Source organism: Nicotiana sylvestris, chromosome 7 (genome assembly GCF_000393655.2).
Source record: "Nicotiana sylvestris chromosome 7, ASM39365v2, whole genome shotgun sequence".
Classification (NCBI taxonomy): domain Eukaryota; kingdom Viridiplantae; phylum Streptophyta; class Magnoliopsida; order Solanales; family Solanaceae; genus Nicotiana; species Nicotiana sylvestris.
The window spans coordinates 146,757,424-146,769,039 of NC_091063.1; the positions used below are offsets into that span (position 1 = coordinate 146,757,424).

The window sequence follows — 11,616 nt, forward strand, 5'->3', positions numbered from 1 at the left end:
TAACAACAACAAAATTCATCATGAATGATAAATACAAAAGGAAGAAAGGCAGAACGCGATGTCGAATTATCCTCCTTGCCTCTTACCTCTTCTTGCCTTCAACAAAGCTATAAAAACCTTGATAATCTCTTTTTGGGCGAGCTGGACCTCTTATATGTTAAGTGGAATCACCCCCGAACTTCCAAGTTTACCCCTGAACTTTCTGAGCTCCGGAGTGACTAGTGCGGCCGCGCTAGTGGCCGCGCATATGGCAAAGTGCACTATCCCATTTTTCTGCTCTAGCGCGGTCGCGCTAGAGTCGATCGGCATTTTCTCTTTTCTTTTCTTTCTTCTTTCACACGTACTCAACTCCGAGGGGTTTCCCTTGCTTTAATTTAGCTCCAAACACTATCCTAAGTCCTCATAAGCACAACTTGCTCATGCAAAACATGAAATTCACAATTAGAGCCAATTTATCATCATTTAACCTTCCTAGAACGGTAAAGCATACTCAAGTTGGGGAATAAATAGTCGCCAAACTACATGAATCTAGTCTATTATTAACACCCCACACTTAAATCATTGCTAGTCCTCGAGCAATCCACCATACTCTATAAAGGTTCCCTCACTAAGCTTTTCCCTAAGTATCACACCAAGAACATATCACCAAAGTTGCGTCTAGTGGTGTAACATCGTTGCCTCAAGAGTCGACTCTCTCGTGCCGTGCAATATTCATACTTACTCAAATTACTCTATACAGAGGTCAAGACTTACCTTTCCTTCGTGAATCAAATGCCCTCACATCACACAAGAGAGTAGTTCCACAAATAATAATATTAAGAACAATTAGGAACTTAGATAGATAAAATTCACTCACTCTCAGAAAGAACATTCATATGCCACAAAGATGCACCATAGGCTTGCCCGTAGTGTACTACTCTACTAATCGAGCTCATTCAGTCTAAGATCAATTAGGACTTCATTTGGTTGTAATGTAAGCTAAGGGACGGGTAAGATATATTTGGATATAATGACTAACCTCCCTAAGCACTTTTAATACAATCACTTTTGCATTCAGAACCATACTTATGTCAGACCAGACATTCTACCACACTTTCATTGATAATACCCCAAACTCATTTAGGTGCAATTGTATCAAGTCACCACTTATCAAGGATTACATTTACTTATTTTCTTTTCTCTTTTTTAGTGGCACTTATTCTTTCATTTTTCAAAGCACTGAACCCTTTTTTTTCTTTCTCTATTTCTTTGGTTCCACTCGAAAACCAAACCACCACCTCACACTTTAAATTTTGCATATTTCATAACCATTCAAGTGCTCATGGGAGGTAAAGGGGTTCAAACAGATGGGCTATTCAAACACTTGGGTAAGGTTTGTAATGTGGTTGCCAAAGAAACAGGCTCATAGGCTCAACGGGGTTAACTACGATGTATCTCATTTAGGTGGGTCTACTTTATATATCTGGCTTAACAAAGAAATGCCTATATCACTTTTAAGACTGAATAAAGCTATTATTTCGCTTTGCAAACACACATGGCAAGTTCTAAGTATCAAATGCAGAGCATAGAATACAATACAACTCACACACACATGGAATATGATTCACTCCAGATTGGCTTATCAAAACACTCTCGTTTGAGTACTCAAGTCAGTTACAAACATACAAATTAAGGAACTCTAACAAGAATCAACTGAGACTAAGCATCACACTCTAGTGTCTGCTGTGTTCAGGTGTACCAACGCAAAGGGCTTCTCTTCCTATTTCAGCTCATCACCCATAAGTACCAACTAAAAACTAGAAACAAAATAAACAAAAACTAACTACACCCGGTTCAAGCAAAACCCTTGGAAAAGAACCGCGGCCCAAAAAAACCATGGGGGAGTTACTGAACTACCTAAAATAGAAAAAAAAATTGGTATTTTATTTAGACTTACTTTCCTCAAGAAAACTGTCCAAAAGATCCGTCATCAGGAAGAGTCCAATATATTTCTGGGTTTTTTTAGAGATTTTCTCGTCGACTTAGACCCTCAAGAACCCCGTCGAAAGAGATATGTCGTCGGGACAAGTCGACTTACCTAATTCGACAGCTACTCAAAACCACAACAACAAAGAAAACATAAAACAATCAAGTTCTTACATATATACACATACATTGAAGTATCCCCCACCCCACACTTGAAAAGAAGATATGTCCTCAAGGGATACAAAATAAAGAACAATGAGGTAAAGGAACTTCCTTGATTGATCAATCTTGATCGAAGACCGTCCCCGGGTCTAGATGACATGCACCGCCCAAAGCTCGCAGCCAGCTCAATATTTTCTTCTCAGATTTAACCTGCTGGGTGGCCACCGTATCAACATGCGTACTTAAGTCATCGACCGAGGTACGCAACCCTGCCAACTCCCGCTCTAAAGTTGCTAACCCTGTAACTCGACCAACCCTAGATGGTCCTACAGCCTCTGCAATTTGCTCATGGGCGGGTGACTCGGCCCTTACTGCCTCCTGCTCATCCTCTCCTTCCTCAGATTCATCGGAGTCAGCACTATCATCACCACCAGGTGCCACAGGTTCCTTTCCAGTAGTCACCTTGCCTACTCGAAACTTTCCCTCTCTCGGCACTATTCCATCGACATTCAAATTTTCCGGTACCCGAGCTGCCCTGCAAAACCTAGTGACTAGTGAGGGGAAAAAGAAACCATACCTCTTCACCGAACATCGTGTAAACATCTCCTCGTGCATAAGCTTGGCCACATCAAAGGTAGAACTTGATGTCGAATTATCCTCCTTGCCTTTAACAAGGCTATAAAAACCTTGATAATCTCTTTTTGGGCGAGCTGGACCTCTTATAGGTTAAGTGGAATTACCCACAAACTTCCAAGCTTACCCCTGAACTTTCTGCGCTCCGGAGTGACTAGCGCGGCCGCGCTCGAACCGCGCTAGTGGTCGCGCATATGGCAAAGTGCACTGTCCCGTTTTTCTGCTCTAGCGTGGCCGCGCTTGGCCCGCGCTAGAGTGGATCAGCATTTTCTCTCTTCTTTTCTTTCTTCTTTCACACGTACTCAACTCTGAAGGGCTTCCCTTGCTTTAATTTAGCTCCAAACACTGTCCTAAGTCCTCATAAGCACAACATGCTCCTACAAAATATGAAATTCATAATTAGAGCCAATTTATCGTCATTTAACCTTCCTAGAATGGTGAAGCATAGTCAAGTTGGGGCATAAATAGTCGCCAAACTACATGAATCTAGCCTATTATCAAATATCCACTAGATTATTTTCTTTTATGTCCTATCTTGAAACTAGCCGTTATAACTCTGTCAAAGGGTGCTCGACCTTGGCCTTGATCCTTGATGACTCCTCAACTTCAGCCCTTGCTGACTCTTCGACCACGAATTTCACCATTTCTTAGATTACTTCAACAAGCGACAACTGAGAATGTTCCATCAATACTATCTTGACTTAAGTATTCTAATGATAGATTTTGACCCATACAATAACAATATAGTTATAAGATTATTTTGTTGCACTAAAGTAGTTGAATTTTATCGGTAATAGTAAAGTTACAAAACTTTTTTTTTCCCGGCGTCAAGTTATGACATGCCACTCCCCTCGTCAACACTTTGCCACTTTGTAAATTCCATGCCTGGAAATAGAAAAAACCCACCTGTAAATGTGCTTGTCAAGTGATGAGTTATAGGGTAAATTTTTTGTTTGGGAAGTGATAATATTTGAATCATATTTAGCAGATAGAAAATGACTTGTCTCTAAGTGTAGCTGGACTTTTCAGCTACATAAAGAAAGAAAAGGTGCAGAAAAACGATGAAGAATGTAGGGGAAGGGTTATGAAAGGGTATTTTGATTTGTGATCAGCTAAAAGATATTAGTTAGAATATCATCATTAGCTGGTCAGTTAAGCAACTAGTCATATATAAACACACTAAACTATAGTACTCAATGTTGCACAAGAAGGAAACTTTGGACACCAATAATTTAGTATGTTTACTTGAGACTTCAACGAGAAGGGGACCCTTGGAGCAATGGTAAAGTTGTATCTCCTGTGACCTATAGGCTACGGGTTCGAGCCGTAAAAATAACCACTAATGTTTACTTGAGACTTCAGCAAGAAGGGGACCTTGGAGCAATGGTAAAGTTGTCTTCGTGTGACCTATAGGTCACGGGATCTTGCGTGAACGCGAGATGCCTTGTGCACCATGCTGCGCTTTCTTTACTTGAGACATCAGCAAGATACTGTGCTATTGTCTGAAACTTTTAAATGAAGAATGTGATTTCTTCACCTCACTAGAAGTATTCAATTCACTCTATGGTTCCAGTATGTGAAGTATTAAAAAATCAAAACCATCGCACCTGCACTTAGTGTCGTAGTACTTGTTTTTACTGCTTCTATATGTAGGCTTGAGTCATTTAGTTAATAATTTTGCAATTTCCATGCTATATTGGGTCAGAATTAGCTAAAGATGAAAGATTTCCATCACAGAATTAGCCAATATGATCAAGATTGCAGAAGTTAACTAGCCGAGATAACAAAAGTTAACAAGAAAATATGTGTGATGGTAAAAGATGAGGAACAAAATAGTTGATTCAAATGGGAAGCGAAAAGAATATTATTATCAATTTCATTTCCAAATTCCAAGCTCTCTTTACATTTAGGAAATGGATAATCTGTATTCATTCTGCTTGGGATTTACAAGTCTCACATACTATGTTAGAATTGTAGTTTCATCTTCACATTCCAGTAGTGTTTGGACTACTGAAGCCATTTTAGGCCTTTTATTTCTATCTTGTTCCACACAAGAAAGGCCTATTTCAATCAGTGTCACAGCTTGCTTCTTGTTAAAATTCCCCTCTAATCGTGGATCCACTACTTTATCCACCCAAGAGTCTTCTCCACTTTGAATCTCCCTCTTCACCATCCTCACAAATTTTCTAAGCTGCGAATCTTGCTCGTGATCACATTCACCATCATCCACCACCCAACTTGACAGCCTACTTCCCTTAACCATCTCAAGTATTACAATCCCAAAGGCGTAAACGTCAACTTTTGCTGTGATAGGTTGATTCAAAGCCCATTCTGGAGCCATGTAGCCTTTAGTTCCGCGAATCTTTGTGAAGTCTGAACCAGGGCCGCCTCTTTGGGAGAGCTTTGCTAGTCCAAAATCTGCAATCTTGGGCTCGAGTTTACCATCAAGAAGTATATTTTCAGGCTTCACATCACAATGGATCACCCATTCGAGGCATTCATGATGAAGGTATGCTAGACCTTTTGCTGTCCCTAATGCCACCACAAACCTTTGTTTCCACCCAAGAATATCCGACTTGAAAAGATGCCTGTCAAGTGATGAGTTCTCGACGTATTCATACACCAAAAGCTGATGTCTCCCTTCAGAACAAAATCCCCACATCCTGACCAAATGCATGTGGTTGATTCTTCCTATGGTTGTCATCTCCGCCCAAAATTCTTCTTGAAACTCATTTGCAAGTCTCTTGACGGCAACCAATCTTCCATCTGCTAAAACTCCTTTGTAAACAGCCCCTGAACCTCCTCTTCCCAGCTCAACCTTGAAGTTTTTTGTTGCTTTCTTAAGTTCAGTATAAGTGAACCTCCTGAACTGAGTCGATGAGACCATTTTATATCCTTCCTCAATGGAAGCAGGAATCCCGTGTTTGCTAAACAACGCCCACCAACCTAACACGACGAATAGAATCTCTATTCCGCCAAGGGTGAAAGAAAACAAGTAAAGATAAATCCACTTCACCTTCTTAAAATCCAATTCATACATAGAAGGTGTACCAAAAAGAACATTTTCTGGACTCGATCCACATTTTGCATCAGTACTTTCAAGATTCAAAAGACCTGATTCCGATCCACTTAGATTCTTAGGTACTTTAAAGAATGCAGTACCAGGAAAACCAGGAGACCTATAGCCGTTGAAAAGCATGCCTTTAGTGAAGCATGTTCCCTCACCATTTCGCCTATAGACAAATGCACGACAACGCGGATCATCCAAGCACAATGTCCTACAAGATTCCAGTGACATAGAACTAGTGAAGTTAAGATCAAAACCCCAGTAATCAACATTAGGAATCTCCACAAACTTCACATGTTCAGGACTCAAACTTCTTTGACTGAATCTTGGTCTGCACCCTCTACTCCAATCACTATCATTAAACATCTGATATCCAGGAGGACATGTACATTTAGGTTCTGGTGCATAAGTACAAATTGAATATCTCCCACATATTCCATGTACAATACAAGGCTGTGCAATAGCTTGCCAAGAAATCTTCCACAACCCCGTCGAATTATCCAAGCTATAGATTCTCAAATTCCCATCAATATCTATACTCATCCTTCTTAATATCCCAAACCCCATATCAGAAACATTAAATTGTAGCCTATCACTTGAGAAAAAACTACCCATGTTATCAAAATAGGCAAATCTACTACTATTTTGACTAGTTCTACCATTCCAATACACATCCCTATCAGGATTAGGCCAATATATACTTGAAACTTGAGGACCATCATATATCATTCTCAAAACATTATCACTATCAAAATACAAACTAAAATAGCCAGGTAACACACTACCTTTTCTTAAAGGAGGTACTAACCTATGATTCTTGGTAAAAAATTGGTGAGGTAATAAAGTATCAGTAGGTAAATCAAAACTTTGCCATAGAATATAACCTTGTGGATTTTTCAAGACTAAATTACCTGTTTCAAGAAGTTCTGCTTTTTCAATATCAAATGATGTTGTGTTTGTTTCCCAAACAATTGTGTCATCAACATCTGTTAATACCAAAGCTCCATTTTTTCTTAGTGTTAACTTTGAGCCTTGTTTATTTACAGGCCTCTCTTGTTTGGCATTCCAAACAACAGTTTTGTCCCTTGAATTTGTGAACCAAATACCAAAGTAATAAGCATTGGTATTGCCAATGGGAAAAAAACCACAAGTGAATGTGTTTTGTGGGGAAGTAATGAAATTTGAATCATCTTCAACTGAAAATGAATTTCCTCTAAACAGAATTCTTGATGTTGTCAAAGGGAAGGAGAATATAAGAAATGAGAGAATTAAAAAAGGAAAAAGGGAGCAAGGTTTCAAACTTTTCATGGCTACAAGAATTTGGATAAGGAATTTGATATCATAAATGTGAAAAGCAGATGAAGGGAAAAGAAGTAATGAGTTGCTTTATTTGTACAGTTAATTTTCAGGTTCAGAATCATAGGTCAAACACCCTAATTGGTTCAAATTAGAAAGACCAAGATAAAGTCTGGACACTATAATTTAGTGCAAATGGGAATTTAAGAATGAAAATGATTTGGTTCGGGAAATAAATAAAGAAACAGCTTGGTTGGTTCAAATTGGAAAGACCAAAAAAATTAAAGTTTAAATATTGCTACGTTATAATTTACTGCAACTGCAAGTAGGAATTTAAGAATGACAAAGATTTGAATTGGGGATTGTTTGTTGACATTTGAGGCGGCTAAGGAGATATTATTAATAATATTTATGGGATTCATTATTCTAGGGAAGAATTAATTTTTGGTAAGCAGTGTAAAAATATAAAAAAAATGAATGAATAAATAAATCATTATAATGAAAAGCCGTAGTGAAGCTGGCGAAGCCAGGAATTTCATTTAGATTGTTCAAATTTGAAATAAGTAAAAAAGATCCTCAATAAAGAATGTTCAATATATGGATAAACCATTAAAATTTAATCTTTTACCTATATATACCGCGTAATTTTTCTGACAAAGGATAGTCAGTTGACCACCCTTAACTATGTGCCTTCCGCCCTAATGAAAAGTGATGCTAATTTTTATATTTATATCCAATACCTTCACTTTGTATAATATCTATATATACATATTTAATAAAAATATTCGACAAAACTATATGACATGACACCACTTGGCGAAGGGTGTATTCACCCCAACACACAAGCCGACTAAGACTATCACATTTATAAAGGAAATTATGGAAACAAGAAAAGGATGACTCCACTGAACCCATTTGTGAATCATTTGCATTAAAAACGTAACAAATTTAGAAGTTCTCTCTCATAAACGCATGACACACGGTGGGGACGACTAGGATTGGAATAATTGAGAGAGATAGTTGCATTTGCCTTCCCATGGAGATTTTGTCAAAAGTCATTGGTCTTTTTTGATTTTTTTTCCCTAGTCATCTTACTTGTGAAAAGGGGAAGCCAGGGGAATGTTTTCCAATGGAAAAGGATATTTCCAGTTTATTTCTTAGTTCTTGTCATACTCCTAAGAGACAATCCATTGACTCAAAGACCAAAATTAGATCTTAATATCACAGTTGAATTTTCTTTAAGTCGCATTCCTCTATTTGAGTCTTAACTACTTGTCTATTAACTATGTAAATAAAGGAACTCCTCTTTATACCAATAGAGAAGAAAAATGAATCGTGTATATCATTAATAAAAAATGAAATGCCTTGGAGACAAGGTATTTTGAATAAACAGGTCCAAGGATTAAAATAAAAGAGTTCCCTTCAGTGAAAGTTGATATAAACATACCTCCAATTAAATAGCTATAACCGTATGCAATATAAATTACCCAATAAAAATTGGGGTCGAATCCACAATAAACAATATTTAAGGCGAATAAGCTAGTACAATCAAACCTCTCTATAACAGCCTCGTTTGTTCTGAATATTTTTGGATGTTATGGCGAAGTGCTATTATGTAGAACTATAACATAAAATAAAAATTGGATCCGAAAAAGCTTGACTTTGATAGTGAAGTGTTGTTATATAGGGATATTGTTATAGAGAGGTATGACGGTAGAAAATTTGCAAATGTCTTTGCCTATGCAAATTATTATCCCTTGGACCGGCAGTCTTGCCTTACCTATTCTCTATATTACATCACTCTACCCAATCAGTATTTTGTCGATTTTAATATGTGATGAGAAATAGTTAATGTAATATAATAAAGATGAATTTGTTTTATAGTTATCTCAAATAAAGAACAATATTAACAGTAAGCCCAACATGAGGTCTACTATATATGGAAACAAATGAATAAGTAGATCTTGAAGTTACTCTTCTAAATTTTTAACCATAAAACTTTATTTATAACTATTTTCCATATAATAAGAGATATTTCCAGTTTATTTCATTTGCCTTGGGATGGAGAATTTGTCAAAAGTCATTAATATTGGTGTTTGTTTTTCTAGTCCTCTTTACTAGAGAAAAAAAGGGAACACCCACTGGAATGTTTTTCGGTTTCCCTCAATGAAATCAGTTGTTTTGATGTACCAAAATGGTCTAAGAGAATCCACATTTAAAATCGTTCCTTTATTTGAGTCTTAAAAATGAAGAGAAACGACTCCATAATTATTCCCTAAAAAGACAAACAAAAAGAATCGAAAAAGAAATGGCCTTCCACACACGGCATGAGGAGATGGATCATGAAAGACGTTGACTGACTCCTACACTCTATAATTATGTGTGGCTAATAAATTCATTCTTTTTTTTGAGCCATGGATATTTGATTTATCATATAATGCATAGTTTAAAGCATGAATTTGGTGTAATTAAATTTATTCCAGTATTCAATCTCACTGTCCTATATATTTCATTACTCTATCCAATCGGTATTTTGTCAATTATTATACGTTGAAAAATAATCACAGTAATATAATAATTAATAAAGAATCAATATAAAACTTAAAATATTTAATTCTTAATTATCTCAAATAAAGAACAATGGTAAGCTAGAAAACCAACATAAGGCCAACATATATGAAACAAATGAATATATATATCTTGCATTCCTCTTCTAAGTTCTAACCATATTCTTTTTAAACGATAATAAAACGAAAATGATGCGATGGACAAATAAACGAGCGATTATAGACCATCTATTTACAAGTACTCTCATTTAGGTATTGCTAATACATGTATTATAGTCACTTTACTCGGCCATTCATGCTTGTGTATTCATGTCTATGCATAAATCATAATTTACTCACATCATTATCAATTTTATTGGATGTCTGTTGGTTTTCTGCAACCGATGAGATTATGCATTAACTTGACTGACATTGTTTAGTAATTGCTCTACTCATTAAAGTGTTTGAAATGTTATTGCAATTTTGAACGTAGAAGAAATAAACTGCTCAAGCCGAGAAAACCAAAGGCCGTACTAAAGGCTAACATTTCAATATGGGCCTACATTTGTCCCATTTTAGTTTATTAATTTATTTTTTGTTTTATTAGAATTACATAAGTGCTTGAATATAGACACATAAATTTCACACTAATCTTCGCAACTAATTAATCATTTAGGGGTAGAGGGAAAATTCACTATTTGGTACAAAAATATTACTGGAGTAATGATTAGATTAGGGATAAAAAAGTCATTCAATTTTTGATGGCTATTTTGGTCTTTTAAGTTTTACTTTAGGCCTTCCCACTTATAATATAGTATGATGATTAGGAAATATGATTATCAATGAATTTGACATCCAATTTAATTGGCAAGAAGATGAAGGTGGAAAACAAAACTGAGTTACTATATGAGATCATTCTTTTCTTGTTACATATTTAAGTAAGACTAGTGCCAATTTAGCAGATAACTAAGCATTCTCATTTTGGTAAAAGATAATCATATTCTAGACTCCCAAACTTAGAACTGTTTTACAACTTCATGTCTGAATAATCTAATACTACAACAAATACTAATGAACCATAAAGCCCTCATCAATGCCCTAACATTTAAACAACTACAACCTATAAACAAAATTCAACTCTGATTATGCTCTCAAGCAAATCCCCAAAAGAGACTCAAATAGAAAGAATACTAAGGGTGTGTTTGCTATGAAAGAAAATGTTTTGAGTGGTCTTATCACTTATTTTCCCTTGTTTTGTTTGGTTGGTGAGTGAGAAACATTTTCCGGAAAATATTTTCTAGTGTTTGGTTAGAGAGTATAAAATATTTTTAGAAAAATAATTTTTTATGCTACTCTCCTCAACGCACCTTCTCCAAAATCCCCATGTTTTCCCTACTCCCCCCTCCCCCCTCCCGGACTCTATTTTCTTCAAGAATTTAATAAGTTTTTGAAAAAATTCACACAAATCCAAAGGAACTAATGTGCTACTTTATTTTTTTTCACATAAGAACAACGTCGAAATTTGAGCTCGATAACTAAAAAAGAAAATACTTTATTTTGTTGAAAAATAAAGTAACTTTTCTACAACATGAAAAAAAATTACTCATTTTGTTGAATGAAAGAAAATACTTTTTCTATATCATGAAAAGAAAAATACTTAGTTTGTTGAAATGAAAGAAAATACTTTTTCTACATCATGAAAAGAAATAATCGTTTTGTTGAAATGAAAGAAAATACTTTTTCTACATCATGAAAAAAAAGGTACTTATTTTGTTGAAATAAAAAAAATATTTTTACTACATCATGAAAAGAATATACTCATTATATTGAAATAAAAAAAAGTACTTTATCTACAACATGAAAAGAAAGTACGCTTAATAATAGTTCTATTTAGGGTGGGTGGTGGGCGGGGTTGGGGCAGGTGCATTGTGGTTGGGTAGGGATGGT

General features: G+C 36.0%; 1 protein-coding gene across 1 annotated transcript; it reads right to left on the reverse strand.

The window, feature by feature from the left end:
- Positions 1-4,600: 4,600 nt before the first annotated feature.
- LOC104242721 (putative receptor protein kinase ZmPK1) lies at positions 4,601-7,339 on the reverse strand. The gene has a single exon (XM_009797801.2). The coding sequence runs from the start codon at positions 7,133-7,135 to the stop codon at positions 4,721-4,723; it is 2,415 nt and encodes an 804-aa protein (XP_009796103.1). The 5' UTR covers positions 7,136-7,339; the 3' UTR covers positions 4,601-4,720.
- Positions 7,340-11,616: the final 4,277 nt, after the last annotated feature.